This window comes from Armigeres subalbatus, chromosome 2, assembly GCF_024139115.2.
Source record: "Armigeres subalbatus isolate Guangzhou_Male chromosome 2, GZ_Asu_2, whole genome shotgun sequence".
Classification (NCBI taxonomy): domain Eukaryota; kingdom Metazoa; phylum Arthropoda; class Insecta; order Diptera; family Culicidae; genus Armigeres; species Armigeres subalbatus.
The window spans coordinates 99,959,670-99,980,482 of record NC_085140.1 but is presented as its reverse complement, the minus strand read 5'-3'; the positions used below and the strand labels follow the sequence as shown (position 1 = coordinate 99,980,482).

Here is a 20,813-nt window from a genome sequence, read left to right as displayed (position 1 = left end):
GGGTAAGAAAACGCCAAGCTCGAAGCGACCCAAACGCGCTACCATTAAGGCAAAGCGTCGCCTGGATGGTGCACCGGAGCCTGAAGGGCGTGTGCCCAAGAAGGTGAAAGGCACTAGACAGGCACAAGTTGCTGAGCCACAAGCTGGCCCCAGCCAGCCATCGGTATCCGCCGAAGGGGATGCAAATCCTTGGCAGCTGGTCAGTAGGGTGCGGAAGTCGAACACCCCTCGACCCGCGAAGAAGGTGAGAGACAGAGGCGAGGCCTTGCTGGTGAAAACCGACAAGGACAAATACGCCGATGTCCTGAAATCGCTGCGAGCGGCCGATAGCCTATCGGCCCTGGGCCAGGATGTGCGCAGCGTCAGACGTACCAAGAACGGTGAAATGATCTTGGTACTGAAGCGTGGCGCGCAATCCAGCGGGGTAGCTTACAAAAAGCTTGCCCAGGAGGTCTTGGGTGACGGCGCTCAGGTCAGGTCGTTGGGTACGGAAGTGACCCTCCAGTGTAAGCAACTGGACGAGGTCACGACCGCGGAAGACGTCGTCTCTGCCGTCAAAGAGCAGTGCGGTACAGAGGTTGAGCGGTCCTATGTACGTCTAAGAGGGGAATTCTTTGGTACGCAGGTAGCCTATCTCAGACTACCGGTGGCTGACGCCAAAAAGGTCACTGAGAAAGGGAAGCTGAAGATCGGCTGGTCAGTATGCTCAGTAAGCGTGCTCCAGTCACCTTCAGTGGACAGGTGCTACCGGTGCCTTGAGTCCGGGCACAAGTCTTATGACTGCAAGGGCCCAGACCGAAGCAAGATGTGTCGTCGCTGTGGCGAGGAGGGACACAAGGCGCAAGAATGCGACAAGGCACCTAGGTGCCTCATCTGCGCCAGTAAGAAGCAGGCCCGGAACCATGCTATGGGCGGGCCTGCGTGTCCCTTCGGAGAAGGCAATCGGAAAAAGCCGTGCAAGTAACACAGCTGAACCTGAATAGGGTGGTTCAAAAAATCGATTTTGCTCCACAATGCTCATCTGATTCTTTACCATGTTCTGAATGTCCTCTGAAAATTTGAGCTCATTTAGATTAAAACTGATTTAGCACAAGCCGTTTCAAGTTTGCATGCAAATTAGTATGGGCAAATTTATTTTCTAATTATACTGTTAATGACGCTTCCCCATCAAGCGCATGTTAAAAGAAAACCTACATAGCTAAAAGGAATACTCAATAGCTTTTACTCAGTGAAAACCGCATCTCAATTAATCGTTCCAATAATTAGTAATCGAATTTAATCTATACCGTGGTTTTCTGGAGCTAATTGCATAACTCATCAACAGGCAACATTGCTGCTCGTGGCGCGAAAGATAGCACACACAAATTCAGGCTACTATGTTGCACTGCACATTTCAGTGATGCCCTCAAAGAAGTTTAACGATCATAACTAAAGATTCGCAACCTGTCTTAAAATCGATTACTAATTATTGGGACGATTAATCAACATGCGGTTTTCGTTGGGTGAAAGCTGTTGAGTATCCCTTTTAGCTAAGTTGGTTTTCTTTTAACCTGCGTCTAATGGGGAAACGTCAATAACAGTATAATGAAAAAATAAATTTCCCCATACTAATTTGCATGCAAACTTGAAACGGCTTGTGCTAAATCAGTTTTAATCCAAATGAGCTCAAATTTTCAAAGGACATTCAGAACATGGTAAAGAATCAGATGAGCACTATGGAGCAAAATCGATTTTTGAACCACCCTACCTGAACCACTGTGCACCTGCCCAGCAACTGCTGTGGCAGTCGGTCTCGGAGTCGAGGACCGATGTCGCCCTCCTGTCCGACCCGTACAACGTCCCTGCCGACAATGGCAACTGGGTGGCGGACGGGTCTAGGTCGGCGGCAATCTGCACAACGGGAAGGTACCCGGTTCAAGAGGTTGTACACTCCTCCGCGGAGGGTGTCGCGATAGCCAAGATCAATGGTGTGTTCTATTGTAGCTGCTACGCCCCACCAAGGTGGCCAATGGAACAATTCAACCAGATGATCGACAGGCTATCATCCGACCTAGTAGGTCGGAGCCCGTTCGTTATAGCGGGAGATTTTAATGCTTGGGCAGTGGAATGGGGCAGCCGCTGCACCAATCAGAGGGGACAAGCGTTACTCGAGGCACTTGCAAAACTCGACGCAGTGCTTGTCAATGACGGAGCCAGTAGCAGATTCCGTAGGAATGGGGCCGAGTCATGGATAGATGTAACACTTGTCAGCCCCGGCCTGGTCTCTGACCTGGACTGGAGGGTAGACGAGAGCTACACCCATAGTGATCACCTAGCAATTCGCTTCAAGATCAACTATGGTGTGCAGCGTCCGAGGGCGGGTGACCCCTGTCAGGTCCGTGGGTGGAAGTCCAATCACTTCGACAGCGAAGTTTTCACCGCGGCCCTGGGACTGGAGGCCAACACCGACAGTCTATGGGTCTTCTTCTTCTTCTTATTGGTATTACATCCCCACACTGGGACAGAGCCGCCTCGCAACTTATGTCGTTTTCGGTTTTAAACCTGGGTCAGGTCCGACCACGACTCTGAATAACCGAACGAAAAACGAATCGGGGTCGAGTCAGTATGATGGTATTAGTGAGAACTCAAGCCCTATCATCTGTTTTGTTTACAATTCGCACTTTTATCAGCTGGCAGAAACAGACATATTTTATCTATTGAATTTTGTTAATTATGTTAATTTTTCTTATTTTATTAATGATGGGGAAAAACAGATGTTTCTTCTGGTAATTGTTCAATTTAAAAAATGACTATTAATCCATCAATAAATTTATGTGATTAGGAGCTGGCTAGCGTTCTTTTTTGTTATTTGCATTTATTTTTTGCTATTTTTCCCCGTGATTGCGTCAGAACTGCAAAAACCAAATATAAAAGAGGGGCAAATATTTTTTCACTAGATAATCTAAACAGGAGATTCAACATAATAAATATCAATGGGATAAAATATGTTTTGTCGGTTTTTTAACGAATTACAACTAAACATCTTTCTTCTTCTCAAAAATTATGCTCAATTCGTGTAAAAGCTGTTCCTAAATAAACATTTGAATTTATTTATAAATAATTAGAAAAACGTCCCGAATAGAATGAAATTATACAACTATTTTTCTAGTTATCGTTTTTAGATTATAGTGAATTGAAATTGAATTATTGATGGAATCATAAAAAATATCGAACGTTAATTATACCATGAATAATATTTATGATAGCGTTTATAATAATTTGATTTTAGACGATACACTGAACGGGTTGTTAAGTATCGTTACTATTCAAAAATGCCAACATTTCCATACATTTTTGTTAAGCGATTTTACCAGATATCGTTCATTTATCATCATATTTTTTCTTGTTATGATACGGATTATAATTGATTTGAACAAAGAAGATTAATAGTATGATTTTTCGGAAAAAGATTTATAGATGAAATAATGATTTAGTGGTTAATCCAAATTGAAAGGTGTATAATAAACATCCAGTTATATGATAACCTTATTATAGGATGTATCATGCTGTTCTATGAGCAACGATACTGAATATGATAGTTGAAGGAGGTGCTTTTCAGTTATAATTAAATCATTGTAAATGCTCAATGATTTAATTATAACTAATAATTATAACAAGTTTTATTTACATTGTATTACCTTTTTTATATATTTTTCAACTGTTTTCTTATTCTATTCGAAAAGATCACCGGGATGTATGTGATTCTCTTATTATCGATGCCGTATCGGTCTCATAATTCCTAAAATTGTTTCTTTTTAAGTTTTTCTAACGTTAAGTTCTTTTGTTGAACTCCTGCCTCATGATTATTTGGAAGCTTTGCGCTTTTTTGTGCGTTAGGGGCCATCCACAAAGTACGTCACGCTCCTAGGGGGGAGGGGGGTTCCAAGCAGCGTGACGACTCATACAAAAATTTTAGAGGTTTAATACAAAAAGTGTGACGAGGGGGGGAGGGGGGGTCGAAAATCGCCGATTTTTGCGTGACGTACTTTATGGATCTTCCCTTACTAGGATCACCTTCCATCTTCCATCAGTGACTCTTCGCAAATTTTGATCGTGCTGCTTGATTCTGTGAACAAAAATCAAAGAAAGCAATGAATAAAAATATAAGTGTAGAGTCCAGCGGTGAGCTTTTTTGTAAGCCCTGTTTTCTTGATAGGCATACCCCGGAAATAAGACCATTTTAACTAATCAAATTTTGGTAGTAGAATAGAATAAATCTAATCACGTCCGAGATCACGTCAAAATTTGAAATAGACTGCTGACCGGTAAAAACGATCTACATAATGCCAGCACCATTTTCACACAGGATTGTCATGTTTGAGAATCCAAATTGCAAATTTTGTGTTGAGGGGATTCTTGCATCTATTATGGTACGGTCAGTCGCAATACTGAATAATATATATTGGGCCCACCATCTTGCGCATCATAGGCAATTCTTACCGTTTTTTCGCGGCTCAACCAAATCCAATCTACAATGGCATACCCTTCTCCAAAGTTTTTCTTTTTTTGTAGATGCATCTGAAAATAAACAACAAATATATATTATTTATATTTTGTATAATATTGTTTCCACTTACATGAATTCTGATCCGTTTTATTTTCGTTTTCGGCATAAACATTTCGTTTTATATGCTCCACATCGTTGTTGACTTTGTAACAAAAACTTAAATGGCAGTTGGAACTGATGCCGGTGCATTTGTCACTACTACACTGAAAAAGAAACCACATAGTTTTTGTGTTGGTGAAAAGTTATCCAAATTATTAATGGTATGATACGTTTACAATGAAATGATATCAGGTAATCCAATTACAGCATGTATAATCTGCAAATAATTGTATATGATCGGGTTGTTATTTCTGTCAATCAAATAATTGTACAAGTATCATACAGTTTATAATGATTACAAGTGGAATGGAAAGCTAATAATATCAACCATTAGGCGTACAATTTATTTCTATTCGGGGTGTCATTCATAAATAAATACAATAAATTAGTTGATGGCAATATAGTTGCCACTGCTTTATAAAGGGTTAATGCCAGGGTTAATACATTATGTTTATATTCTTCAATTAAAAAAATTATTCATAGAACTGCAATTATGAATAAAATAAAGGTATGAACATTTTGGTATGAATAACTTCATAGCGGCAGCTATTTTCCCATTGAGAGAGCAACTATACCTAAAGTATATGTTCGAATACATAACGTAATAGTGAATAAATAGCAGCTACCATCTTGTCACTGCATTTTATAACTCACATTTTCGACAAAATTTTCAACACTCATTTTGTTTATAATGGAGCACCATCTGAGGTAATCAGCGAAAAATATGTCGATATCTGAATCCGATTCACCATCAGAAAAACTTGAAGACAGCACACAATAAAAATAATCCATTTTTTCGTGGAAGACAGCAACATAATTGATTTAACAAATAAAATCAAATACGCATTCGTGTCTTTAACGTTTTCATTTTCCTTTAGCGTAAACATAAACACCAGTTTGACAGTTTGTGTTCGAATGTACAGGAATTTAGATCCCTATATTAGATCGTAAAGTGCTACAATTGCTCAATGAACAGACTGTTATTATCACTAAACAGAATAAATGCCAGCTTAATCTTCGTAAATAAAATGTTCGTAATATTAACATGATACCATTTGCGCATTGTTGCTGCATATCTCTGAATGTAGGATCCCTAGGTGAACCTAGGTTGGATCTAGGGATCCTACATTCAGAGATATGCGAAAGCGGCCATCTTGAGCCAATCGAGCATTGAGAGCTGTCAGAATCTGAGCCAAATGAACATCGTTATTGTTGCGGATTGAAAGGTATTGCGATTGTAATGAAAAAGATTTTATGAAAAGTTTTGTCGAATAAACAATTTGTTTTACATTGGCAAGTTGAAGTAGTCTAGTTCATGCATGGTATTTTGTTCATTCGTATTGCGCTTTTATTTTAGTGATAATACACTGTTGGACGTTTGATAACGAAGTCTGAAAATGCTATTATGCGCAAAGTCATGTTCGAGCTCCAACATTTTGCGCCATGTCAAGTGCTGGCAGCGTTTGTTTACGAAAGTAACAGCGTTGCTAAATCGTCTGGAAAAGTATTCGCACATCTCTTAATATAGGATCCCTAGTTGGATCTCGATCAATCGGCAGAGCGAACCTCATTCATTTTGGGTCGGATCTAGTGCGGATCGCGATCCAACCTGAACGAATAACCGAACGTTTTGACAGCTGTTAGAGCGGATCCGGGGCAGAACTAGGTTCGACCCAGCAATAACCGAAAACGACATTAGTGTTCATTAACTGCCTATTTTCCGGGCATTGGACCACCCGACTTGGACATTAATTTACAATGTTCTGAAACTCAGATGTGAATATGTCCATTATATGGAAGATTTTGATTTGAAAAATGTATTGGATGGGACTCAAACCCACGAGTTGCAGCACTTTGCAAAATGTACGTTTGGGATATTCGCTACGCTCAAAAGCATCTCTTGCCACGACGTTGGGTTTGGGGTAAATGCATTCTCTCAGGAATTCATACCCAGTCACCATCGAAATCATCTTAGCTAATAGCCGCTAGGCTAAAGAAGATCCTTTCAACACTTAATATGACATTGTAAATGTTGAACAATCAACATTTGAGATCCTTGATGTAGTTGGACTCAAAACATGCAAGAGAATGGGCTTAGAAGCTTACACCAACCAATTAATATTCATGATTACACCAATTACACAATATAATGATTATTGAAAGCTATAACCAATCATAACATTCTCTAACCAAATCTCATGGATTTGGAAATGCCACACACGATGCACCGTTTTTTTCCCAATCGCTTCCGTGATCAACTCGCCGGTCGGTCTCGCAGGGAATTCGAATTCGATACCCAAATTATACAAACCATCCAGATATTGTTTCGCATGTTCCCATCGCACCCACCGCAATACAAATGTTTAAAACTCCATTCCAGAAAAAAATAAGGTTCATTAACTCATAATATGTTTCCGACCAACCACCGTACCACACGTGATTCTGCTTATGCATTTTTATTGTTTTATGCGGCCAATAAAGCAGTCATTGCTTCGATCGCCGCTGCTCCGTCCGGCAAGGAAGGATGTATGTTTACACTTTTGCGCCCGATTTGTGATTTGTGCATGAATGGCCCTCTTGCCCTTCGTCGCGGCGGTGGGCTGTTATGAATGATATCCGGATTCTGAACGAACGGGGAGTATCGGATCGCACAGTATGGGAAAAAATGATTTGTGCCCGCGATGGTGTAAACACAATCTTCCAGCATAAGATAAATAAACCATTTGCGCGAGGAAGACTCGAAGGGGTTTTATTTTTCTTGCAGGATGCATGTTTGTAGGAAAATATGACTTATTGGGACATTTCGGAACAAATGACGAGAGTTGTAACGATGTTTCGTTGGATCTTCGACGATTGGATGTATTTTATGTATTATAATTGTATCATCTTTAAATTATAAACTATTTATTTAGGATTTCTATTTTGCATGCGTGTGTACTAATTTATCTTTGCCTATTAGAACAGTCGTGATTGAGATAAGTAATAATACAAGACCGTATCGCTTAGAACATGTGTATAAATAATAGAAGTAGTACATTTTTTTGAATAATATCAAATCATCTTCGAAAGCTACAAACAAAACAAAGATCACGTCACTTTACATAGGAATTACCATTTTACTCAATTTGATTCATCTTTTCTATCTGTGGTAATCATCTGCTTTACCTTATTATCACATTCCGATAGGAGCCCATCGGAACACATTTCATTTTTCAGCAAATTTTGCACCAAGGAATAAAAGTTTAGCAAGTAGGACACAAATAAGCACTAGAAACCGAATTGTAGTAAGTTTAGATTCGTTAAATATGAATAGAAAATGTAGTGTGTCAAAATATTACACTTTGTTTTATTCCTTCCCATTTGCATCTTTCCAATAACTGTGTCTTGGTAAATATAGGTACATATACAAACTAAGCCTAACCGCGCTACGTCGGAGTGTAATAGTTCACAGGAGTCGCCGCTTCTAATGACGTATGATAATGATTAGAATAATAAACGCCAGGATGGCCGCCGCTATCAACGCCAGGATCAGCTTCTTTTTGCGGGCTTTATTCTGTGGGCGAATAATGAGAGAGAACATGTATAAGCTTTACTTATATATATAGGAAAGAGAGCCTCTTATCTAGACGTTTGCAAGAACAATGCTAAAAATAGGGGAAGAAAATGCAATATGCCCTAGCGAGGCAAATACTGTTGTCTAATGTGTTAGCTGTATACCATCTTAAAATTGTAGAAAATCTCAACCATATTGATAATATTAACATTAAATGTGGAAAAATGTGATATGTTGTTGCCGGAAAACTCATGAGGCAAAATGCCTTTTATCTGGCAGCTTTAAGAAACAACGCACCACCAGTCGGCGAATCAGCATTCTGGCATGGAAAGTGCATGGAGACGCGTTGCACATTGTAGATTAGTCCCACTAGGGCGTTTTGCCTTGCCAAAATGTTAGATGTTTCATCAAAATGTGGAGAATTTTGATTATTCTGACACTTTTTTCGTCTAACCTACATAATTTTAGGTCTAGTTTTATTACAAACATCTGAAACACGGCAAACACAGGGTGTCTGCAAATTATCCGTACAACAAGAAAGGTTTTTAAATATTTTTTGGAATAAATTAAAGAATCAGCATGCATTGCATGTTATAGGACTACATAAACCAAGCTGAATTTGTTCACATTAAAATGACCCCTGTATCCTGAGTTGTACGCCTTCGATCGTGTTGAAAAAAAATCACGATGGCCGCACGTTTCTATACAGATACTTTTCACACATTTTTGACGATTGTGACATGATTTCAAATGTCTCGATAATATGTTCGGTGTTTTGATGGCTGTTGATTTCAAGATAGACCATACCGAATGATTAATTCAATCCAAATCGGGTGAGTAGGAAGGCAATTCCTTTTTGTTCGGAAAACCGAGAAAAAAAGCATTCACAAAGAATTATTTTTTTTTATACTTGAAATGACGCTCAGTGTTCTCAGAATATACATCTGTTACAGCCTGCTGAGTTGTTATGCCCATATACTGCCGTAATCTGAAAAAGTGACGTAAGGTACAGTGGGGTAAGTGGGTAAATGGGGTAAGTGAAAAAACGCAAATATTTCACTGATGAAGCACAAAATTACACTGAAGTTTTTTTTTACGCGGTTTTTTTTGCGCGGTTTTTTTTTACGCGGATATTTTTACGCGGTACCGACGTAAAAAAAAACCGCGTTATTTCAAAAAAACGACGTAAAAAAAAACCTATTGGGGGACTTAGAAAATTTTATATGTTGGTGCCTACTGGGGACTTAGAAGATTTTTTGATGCCGGTGCCTACTGGGGACTTAGAAAATTTTAAATTGGGACTTATAATGGACGGGGCTTCTTCCTATTTGTTTGCTAGGTGTTGTTTGTAGGTCATAGTACGCTAGTATGGATCGTGATATGGTACATGGTTTTTGTGATATGAAACCAGGAATGTCTTCCGATCTATGCTCAAACTGTTCCAAGAATCTCCTGAAATAAGGCCTTGAGATCTATAAAGTTCTGTCCTCTTGTTTCAAATATGGTACATGCTCTGTGTGACTCATAGAATAGATTGTGTTCAAAGCCTAAGTTATTGGTCATCCAAAAAAAATCCCGAAGAAACGCGTTACCAAAGATCTGTCCGCCTGTTTCAAATATGGTACATGCTCTGTGTGACTCATAGAATAGATTGTGTTCAGAGCATAAGTTCTGGGTCATCCTAAAAAATTCCGAAGTAAGGCCTTTAAATCTTTACGCGTAACCAAAGATCTATCAGCCTTTTTCAAATATGGTACATGCGCTGAGTGACTCATAGAAAAGATTGTGTTCAAAGCCTAAGTTCTTGGTCATCCAAAAAAATCCCGAAGCAAGGCCTTTAGATCTACACGCGAAACCAAAGATCCGTCCGGCTGTTTCAAATATGGTACATGCGCTGAGTGACTCATAGAAAAGATTGTGTTCAAAGCCTAAGTTCTTGGTCATCCAAAAAAATCCCGAAGCAAGGCCTTGAGATCTACACGCGTAACCAAAGATCCGTCCGGCTGTTTCAAATATGGTACATGCGCTGAGTGACTCATATAAAAGATTGTGTTCAAATCCTAAGTTCTTGGTCATCCAAAAAAATCCCGAAGCAAGGCCTTTAGATCTACACGCGTAACCAAAGATCCGTCCGGCTGTTTCAAATATGGTACATGCGCTGAGTGACTCATAGAAAAGATTGTTTTCAAAGCCTAAGTTCTTGGTCATCCAAAAAAATCCCGAAGCAAGGCCTTGAGATCTACACGCGTAACCAAAGATCTATCCGCCTGTTTCAAATATGGTGCATGCTCTGTGTGGTTCATAGAATAGATTGTGTTCAAAGCATAAGTTATTGATCATCCAAAAAAATCCCGAAGCAAGGCCTTTAGATCTACACGCGTAACCAAAGATCTGTCCGCCTGTTTCAAATATGGTGCATGCTCTGTGTGGTTCATAGAATAGATTGTGTTCAAAGCCTAAGTTATTGGTCATCCAAAAAAATCCCGAAGCAAGGCCTGTAGATCTACACGCGTAACCAAAGATCCGTCCGCCGGTTGCAAATATGGTACATGCTCTGTGTAACTCATAGAATAAATTGTGTTCAAAGCCGAAGTTATTGGTCATCCAAAAAATATCCCGAAGCAAGGCCTTTAGATCTACACGCGTAACCAAAGATCTGTCCGCATGTTTCAAATATGGTACATGCTTTGCATGACTCATAGAATAGATTGTGTTCAAAGCATAAGTTATTGGTCATCCAAAAAGATTCCGAAGTAAGGCCTTTAGATCTATACGCGTAACCAAAGATCTATCAGCCTGTTTCAAATATGGCACATGCTCTGTGTGTCTTCTAGAATAGATTGTGCTCAAAACCTAAGTTATTGGTCATCCAAAAAAATCGCGAAGCAAGGCCTTCAGATCTACACGCGTAACCAAAGATCTGTCCGCCTGTTTCAAATACGGTACATGCTCTGTGTAACTCATAGAAAAGATTGTGTTCAAAGCATAAGTTCTTGGTCATCCAAAAAACTTCCGAAGTAAGGCCTTCAGATCTACACGTGTAACCAAAGATTTAACCACCTGTTTCAAATATGCTACATGCTATATGTGACTCATAGGATAGATTGTAATCAAAGCATAAGTTCTTGGTCATCCAAGAGATTCTTGAAGTAAGGCCTTTAGATCTACATGCGTAACCAAAGATCTATCAGCCTGTTTTAAATATGGTACATGCTCTTCGTGGTTCATAGAATAGACTGTGTTCAAAGCATAAGTTCTTCTTCTTTTTCTTCTTTTTGGCATTACATCCCCACACTGGGACAGAGCCGCCTCGCAGCTTAGTGTTCATTAAGCACTTCCACAGTTATGAACTGCGATATTTCTAACCCGAGTAGCACAAATCAGGCAAATCTGGTTGCAGCAACTTGATTGCGACCAAATCTGGTCACACATGAGTTGCAGTAACCTATATGGAATATGTGTGCTGCTAGGGAAGCCAATATACCATTTTTGCATTCGTATATCATGAGGCTAACACGATGATACTTTTATGCCCAGGGAAGTCGAGACAATTTCCAATCCGAAAATTGCCTAGACCGGCACCGGGAATCGAACCCAGCCACCCTCAGCATGGTCTTGCTTTGTAGCCGCGTGTCTTACCGCACGGCTAAGGAGGGCATAAGTTCTTGGTCATCCAAAAAAAATCCAAAGTAAGCCCTTTACATCTACACGAGTAACCAAAGATCTATCGGCTTTTTTCAAATATGGTACATGCTCTGTGTGGTTCATATAATATACTGTGTACCTCGCATTCTTGTCCCCATAGTGATGGGCGATATTCAAAGGCGCGATCTGGTGGTGATCGATTCATGAGAGAATGTGCAGGTTGAGGATCAAAGACCGGTTCTTCAGCTTAAGCATAATCACCGTTTAGCCTACACACCGGAATTCTGCCCATACCCTGAGGGAAGTTAAGGATGCCATCAGACAGCTAAAGACCAATAAAGCAGCTGGTAATGATGGTGTCGCAGCTGAGCTCATCAAAATGGGTTCCAGAATCCAGAGATCCAAAGGTCTTACTTCGGAAAATTTTGGATGACCAAGAACTTATGTTTTGAACTCAATCTATTCTATGAGTCACGCAGAGCATGTGCCATATTTGAAATAGGCGGATAGATCTTTGGTTACGCGTGTAGATCTAAAGGCCTTGCTTCGGGATTTATTTGGATGATCAATAACTTAGGATTTGAACACAATCTGTTCTATGTGTCACACAGAGCATATACCATATTTGCAACCGGCGGACGGATCTTTGGTTACGCGTGTAGATCTAAAGGCCTTACTTCGGAATTTTTTTGGATGACCATGAACTAATGCTTTGAACACAATCTATTCTATGAGTCACGTAGAGCATGTACCATATTTGAAACAGGCGGACAGGTCTTTGGTTACGCGTGTAGATCTAAAAGCCTTGTTTCGGAATTTTTTTGGATGACCAAGAACTTAGGCTTTGAACACAATCTTTTCTATGAGTCACTCAGAGCATGTACCATATTTGAAACAGGCTGATAGATCTTTGGTTACGCGTGTAGATCTAAAGGCCTTGTTTCGGAATTTTTTTGGATGACCAAGAACTTAGGCTTTGAACACAATCTGTTCTATGAGTCACTCAGAGTATGTACCATATTTGAAACAGGCTGATAGATCTTTGGTTACGCGTATAGATCTAAAGGCCTTACTTCGGATTTTTTTTGGATGACCCAGAATTTATGCTCTGAACACAATCTATTCTATGAGTCACACAGAGCATGTACCATATTTGAAACAGGCGGACAAATCTTTGGTTACGCGTGTAGATCTAAAGGCCTTGCTTCGGGATTTATTTGGATGACCAATAACTTCGGCTTTGAACACAATCTGTTCTATGAGTCACACAGAGCATGTACCATATTTGCAACCGGCGGACGGATCTTTGGTTACGCGTATAGATCCAAAGACCTTACTTCGGAATTTTTTTGGATGACCCAGAACTTATTCTCTGAACACAATCTATTCTATGAGTCACGTAGAGCATGTACCATATTTGAAACAGGCGGACAGATCTTTGGTTACGCGTGTAGATCTGAAGGCCTTGCTTCGGGATTTATTTGGATGACCAATAACTTCGGCTTTGAACACAATCTGTTCTATGAGTCACACAGAGCATGTACCATATTTTACGTCGTTTTTTTGAAATAACGCGGTTTTTTTTACGCGGTTTTTTTTTACGCGGTACATGGAGCGACGTAAAAAAAACCTTAGTGTATTCAATTCCACTTCACAATCATACAAGGCCATTCAAATCAATGCGTTGAATAAGTGAAACATGAAATAATGAACCATTTCAACATGCGAGAGTAAAAGTTTATTAACCTTTCAAGTTTATCTTTTGCACAAGTTGTTTTGCGTGTCAATAAATACAAATATTTTTTTATGTTGGTTTCCATAACACATTCAATTAGTGCATTGATAAGTTGGTTTTCTTTGTAGTTTTGAATTCCAGCCACAAAAATATTGATATGAACATCATAAATTTTGAAAAAAATATTTTATGGATTTGCCTGTTTTTTACCATGGGTGGGGCAAGTGAAAATTTTCCGACACTGAATGCATTTCTCTATTTTTCCAAGCACAAATAATTTCTATTAAGCGTATATAAACAAATGATACCAATTCGAACTCATTCGAAGTCTTTTGGTTATTACAGTGATACGTGGTAATACTAAATCAGGAACCCAAAGTGCCAAGCATGTCAGTGTTTTAAATAATCCATGTTTGATAAATAATTCGTGAAAAAATGTTATTTATATAGCTTAAATACAAGAATCACTACTATTGCAAATATATCAACAATATATATCAAAATTTATTAAATTTATTTATTTGGTAATATAGACTCTTCTACTGAAATCCAAAGTGGATTCCCCTGTCATAAGACGAGTTTATACAATCCCATTGAATTCCACCACTTAATTGTATCTTGACAGATACGTATTTCGACCTCAAAAGTAAGGCCGTCTTCAGTGTCTCGTACTTGACTCGACGTACGAGACACTGAAGACGGCCTTACTTTTGAGGTCGAAATACGTATCTGTCAAGATACAATTAAGTGGTGGAATTCAATGGGATTGTATAAACTCGTCTTATGACAGGTGAAAACATTCCACTAAAAAGCTCAAAATAATTTTCTTATCAAAGTGGATTGTTAATGAAACACAATATGATTCCAGGTTTGATGATTATTTCAAGGATAATTTATCTGCATTATCGCCAAGGTTCATTATCTTACTAAAAACCTGAAATAGAAAGTAGTGCTAGACACAAATGGAGATAACATATTACAGGGTGGCCACTGAATTTCGATATTCAAATTCCCGGTTTTTTCCCGCTTTTCCCGATAAATTTTGTCAAATTTTCCCGGTTTTTATTTTACTTGAAAAGAATAAGGTAACAGTTTTTGAACTTTAACTAGGTTTTTTATTCTCTAACCAAACCGGAGGTTAGTTTTGTATAGAAACAACTGATCATTTGTATCGAACCTTTGAAATAAATATATTAAATTACCAACAACGTGTTATGCGAAATGCGTTCTCGGTTTGACCTTATTCAGACTATTTCAAAGAATATCTTCCTGAGTAACTGATGAGAATTTTCAAATTATCTCAAAATTATGTGAGCAAAGACATTATTCTCTCTTAAAAATTAAATCGATAATAAGGCAATTAATCTATTGAAATGAAATATTGAATTTATAATTAAAAAGTTTGAAAGTTCCCTCAGTTAGAATTAAGTTTAGGAACTTGTTCCTTATTTTCCGTGGAACAAATTGAAAAATATCATAGAGATATCCTTCACCTTCATAACCATCTATTTTATAAGGTTAGTTGCGAGGATAGTTGTGCAAAAATATTAAAATAAAGATATTTTACCTACTTTTTGAAATATTACAGGCAAAACCATAAAATATCAAAAAATTCCAATTTTCAATGATTTGTAAAATTTTTAAACATAAGTCACTCGAAATTAATATTAAAACGATCCATTGACAACATAAACTGGATTTGGGAAAAGATCTACAAAGGATTCTGTTTTTACACAATTTACATTTTCTCAATTTTGCACTCATCCTAAATGTTTAACGCAAGGATGTTATCGATCATTTAGTAATTTGCGTTCGATCATTTAATAGTTTGTTAATAACTCATTTCAGAAGCTGAATTTCAAAATGTTTTGCATGGTGGACTTCTAGTGCGAAGGATTTTCCACAACTCTGCCTAATGGTCCGTTGTTTGAATTCCACTAGTACAGGAGTTATAGCTATAGTTTCAGTTACTTAGACTAAATGATAACAAAATTCCAATCATTTAATTTAAGTTACTGCAACTAGCGCTATATCTCCGTTATTAGTTGAATTCTTACAACGAACCATTAGGCAGAGTTGTAAAAAAACTTTCGCTCTAGAAGTCCACCATGCAATACATTTTGAAATTCAGCTTCTGGAATGAGTTATTGGCAAACTACTAAATGATCGAACGCAAATTACTAAATGATCGATAACATCCTTGGTTTAACGCATATTAATTACCATGTGATTTTTCTTTGAATTACTTAGGATTTTTTGAAAGATGTTTCAAAGACTTTGGTGGAAAATTGAACTCATACGATCAAAATTAAAAACGAAAAAAATCGTGTAAAAACAGAATCCTGTGTACTTAATTTTTGTACCTCACACACACGCCATGCACTAAAATCATATAATTATTCAGCTGGAATGCGACAGAATAATAAATATTAAAGGATAAATCTTTTTGTTATATCAACTTCATTGAAAACTTTTTCTTTTTTCCCGGTACATGTCCTGAATTCCCGGTTTTTCCCGCTTTTTTTCCCGGTGACTTCAATTTCCCGTCTTTTTCCCGCTTTTCCCGTTTTTCCCGGTTCGGTGGCCACCCTGATATTAGATCTCAAAAAATTGAAGTAAAAAAAACATAAAATTACAAAAATCATATAATGGAGGCACTTTCATGAATTTCATGAAGTGTCAAAACGCACCACAACAGATCACTGTTATGCTCTATTCGGTATAATTATCATTTGCATGAAATATATGAACAGAAAATGTGTTCTTATATTGAAAAATTCTCTTTTAAAATCATTTTTTCACTTACCCCACATGTGGGGCAAGTGAAAAATTGAAACCGATTTTTTTTGTTTTCCAAATATTTTGTATCCTACAAGTATTTTCCAAAGATCTTGTTCGCAGGCATATAAAGATTGGATAGATGATTCGTTATGTCATAAATATGATCAATTTCAATATTATCTTCAACTTTTATGACTTGATGAACATGAAATATACGATTTCCTTTACCCACTTGCCCCACTGTACCTTATATGCCATTTTCCAAAATGGAATTCAGGGAGTACAACTTGCGGACTCATCATCTGTTCATTGATTTTAAAGCAGCGTACAATTCAGTGAAGAGAAATGAGCTGTGGCAGATAATGTCCGAACATGGTTTGCCGGCGAAACTGATTAAACTGATAAGGTACACTGGGGGAAGTGGAAAAGAAAAATCGATAGTCCATGTTTGAATCAGTGTAAAACCAGTTTAAATGATCTAAATGCGTTCAGTCAAAATGGGCTATCAAAAACAGTCAATTTTGCACCAACTGTGCGGTAATTCGTACAATTTTGGTCGCTTGAAAATTATGGAAATTGATTTTAAAATTAGGAGTTGTTTTTCCACTTACCCTAGTGGGGTGGGGTAAGTGAAAAACCCATGTTACCTTGACATTTAATAGTGACGAGTAGTTACATGTAACTAAAATCAATACGAAAATTGCTCTGAGTATCTTTTGTGGAATAATTTCATTATCTTAACGGAATAGATCCTCAAGGAATTCTCGTAATAGCTAGTGGAGGGTTGATTTTGCCTTCTCGAACACTTAGTGTACGTAAAATCTATATGTTCGTCCCAAAGATGAACTTTTTAAAGGAAAAATGGGACTTATACTAATCAACTTAGTTTAACGAATTGAGATGATGTCTGTATGTGCGTATTTGTATGTATGTGTGTGCGCAAAGCACGTACACAATTATCAGCTATTGTAGAGCACTTGTCCTTAAACAATTTGTTTGCAAAAAAATTCCATTCAACGGCGAAACTTGTTATGAATAAAAATTAATGTGAATTATAGAATATATTTACCTATCAGTGCCATTTTTAACTTTCTTATACATTTTTTTCATATTACAAACATGCGAAAGGCATCAATACCGATAGGAGGATTAATCAGGCATTTTCTCATTTATATTAGTCGAATCACCACTGGAATCACAATGATAACAAAGAAGGAACATATTAAGATTCACAGCTATCGTAATAGACCCTGGAGGAAAGAAAAAATTGCATAATTAGAACATTATCCACTTCCCCCACAGTGTTTGATACCTGGGGTAAGTGTAAAATCTTTGAATATTTGCTTTCTTGGTACAAACCACTACCAATTGAATGGGATTAGTTTATTTGTATTATAATGGTCACCTGTAATATAAATTCACTTGAAAGAGGGACAACTGGTGCAAATAAGAATTCATTTTATGAATGCAAAAATCAACTTCTTGCGAAACCTAAAATTACAGTTCAAGCGTTAACCGTCTTAGTGTATGTATTATACAAATTCGATCATAATATTAGTGTGAGCATCAAAGTATATTCTTGCATAATGTTATGATGTGGAAAAAACGGTTAAGTATGTACAATTCTAATTTTTCGAGTCGATTTTTACACTTACCCCCTTTTTCCACTTCCCCCAGTGTACCTTACCGTCAAACGGGGTGACTTGCAACACTTTCAAGTTTCTCTCTCAATAATTCTGAATTAAAAGGATTTATTCATTCTACTAGTATATGATACTTTTAATGTGTCCTAATATTAGTGATTAGATATATAATCAGATATACAACAGTAATAAAAATATGAAAATAATATCAAAATGATGGTTGTTGCAAGCCACCCCTACTACGGGGTGACTTGCAACACTTCATCTAATTAAATCATAACATGTTTTAGAACAACTTAATCATAGTGATTGTTCATCCTGGGTCATTCTTCCCCACTGCCAATACAGGGGCCTTATTTGAGGGAACCCCCTCCTCTCATACCGATTTTTTACGATTTCAACGCATTGATTGATATTTTCAATTCATCGGTTTGAAAGTGCTTTATGTCGGTTTAAGAATAGTGTGCACAATCGATTATTCCCTGGATAGTTGTTTTTAAAACGCTTCTCCTTTATTTCCCTGCCATCCACATTTCCACGATTATTTTAGGATCATTCTTTTGAAAAGCAAACCATCCACCAGTGTTGGATCTTCTTGGGGATTCAACACCGCTTGACCACTGTGAATCTGACTTAGTTTTACTATTTTCTGTATTAAGATAATGTGAAATTGTTGTTGGGGTCAAATCGTACCGTCGAGCGGCTTCCCGGATAAACTATTATATACCTTGTTGTGTTTTTAACTTTTTAATTGTGTTTTTAACTTCTACCGCTGAAGGCAAAGTTTCCTTTGAAAAAATAGCATACATGCGACTTCCTGCAGTTTTCTTGTAGTTTCGCGGCATGGTACAAAAATTCTGTAATATTAAAATTAATTTCAGTTAAAAAAAATGTTTAAAAACTGAATTAGCGGTTTTTGAAAAATAAAACTATCGTGTATCAGCTGTTGCAAGTCACCCCGCATGGGGACAAATTTCAAAAAAGTTGATATTTCGAAAACAAACAATTTTATTATTTTATAGTTTTTGCGGAATTACAAACCTTATTAGATACTGTAACTGGAGAGGGGATCAATTTTGGCGAAATAATTTTCAATTTGATACACGGACGTGTGACTCAATTTACGAAACAGTTTCACAAAATAATATTAAAAAAAACAACAGTGAGTTATATTTTCACCTAAATACCAACTAGGAACAACGAATACAATGTAAACTAGGGACGCGTGATGATATAAGTCGATGTTTGGGTATATTTTTATTGTAAAAAAACAAAAACTTGTAGAAAACGCAGGCATTGCAATATCATCTGAGCACAGAATATTATCTTTGCTTGTGCAAAGATATTATCCCTAATCACTATTATATACCTTGTTGAGCCCTCTGGAAAGATATTATCGATGATGATCCGGATAGCCAGCGCGGTTCGGGGTTTGTTCGCGTTGCGAAGGTGTTGCTACAACAAAAGCTGTGAAAAAATGTTTCTCCATGACGAACATTGCACTTTGTTTACTGAGCGGATAGATAGCTAAGATCGATATCCCATTATTTGATCACTATCTTTGCTCAAAAGATCGAATGATGGGATGATTTGCAATGCCTGAGAAAACGCAACACCCCGCTGTTGCAAGTCACCCTGTTTGACGGTACGTGCAACGCTAGGTGGCTCGAAATCAAGTATTCGGATTGCAGACGAAGTGTTAACCTCGTTTGTGACCTTAGACGGATTGAAGCAGGGTGATGCACTTTCGAATTTATTGTTCAACATTGCACTCGAAGGCGTGCAGAGGAACGGAACTATCATCACACGGTCGCATATGCTCCTGCCAACAACATTGACCTTATTGGAATCGATCGCAAAGCAGTAGTGGAGGCTTTTGTCCCACTGAAGAGGGAGACGGCAAGGATAGGCTTCACCATTAATTCAAAGTACAAGGTGGCAGGTACAGATAGAGGAAGACCTAGTCGTGTTTGGTGTGTGTTTGAAGTTGTGGTAGAATATGTTTACCTTGGAACGCTTGTGACATGTGACAATGACGTTTCCCGTGAAGTGAAAAGACGTATTGCTGCTGCGATTAGGGCCTTTTACGGATAACGTAAACAGCTTAGGTCCCGCAACATGCAGACGGAAACGAAATTTGCTTTATGCAAAACTCTGATTCTACCAGTGGCCATGAAGCATAGACATTAAAAGAGGCAGACCGGAGAGCTTTCGGGGTTTTTGAGCGAAAAGTGCTGCTTACAGTACTCGTAGGGAAACTGGAAAATGGTGTGTGGCGCAGACACATAAATCATTAGCTGTATCAAGTATACAAAGAAGAAAATATTGTGAATCGTATAAAATACGACAGACTTCAGTGGGCTGGTCACTTAGTGCGAATGTCGGAATTTTTTTGATGGGCCGCGCTCTTATTTGCTTCTATTTGATGCCCTGATGCTCTTCTCACGGTTTTCAGCATAACATTCTGTATTTAATTCTACAAGAGCTGAATGAGTATCATTGTTCTTGATCGTAAATTGTGCCGTTTAACTGCAAATCACTGTTTTTGGATGTTTCAGCATACATTTTTGCATATAAACTTCCAACGAGTTTAGCACCGCCCAAACGTTGACCGATTTGGCTGAAATTTTGTCCAGAGCATCAGGGCATCAAATAGAACCAAATAAGAAGGCGGCCCATCAAAAAATTGAAAAAGTGTTTTTTGAGCCACCCTAATAGACATAGACCGCTGTCATCATTTAAAAGGAATATGAAAAAATAGTTCCCGGGACATCCTGGCTACGATCTGGCAATGGGCTAAACCAGCGGTTC

The 20,813-nt window shown here is 38.0% G+C and overlaps 1 protein-coding gene across 1 annotated transcript in view; it reads right to left on the bottom strand.

Moving 5' to 3' along the window:
• Positions 1 to 7,478: 7,478 nt before the first annotated feature.
• The window catches only part of LOC134210389 (syntaxin-7), a 33,247-nt gene continuing 19,912 nt past the window's right edge, over positions 7,479 to 20,813 (bottom strand). Inside the window, exon 8 of the mRNA XM_062686440.1 lies at positions 7,479 to 8,198. Coding sequence (XP_062542424.1) covers positions 8,109 to 8,198 — 90 coding nt within the window. The 3' untranslated portion in view covers positions 7,479 to 8,108. The remainder of the gene's footprint in view (positions 8,199 to 20,813) is intronic.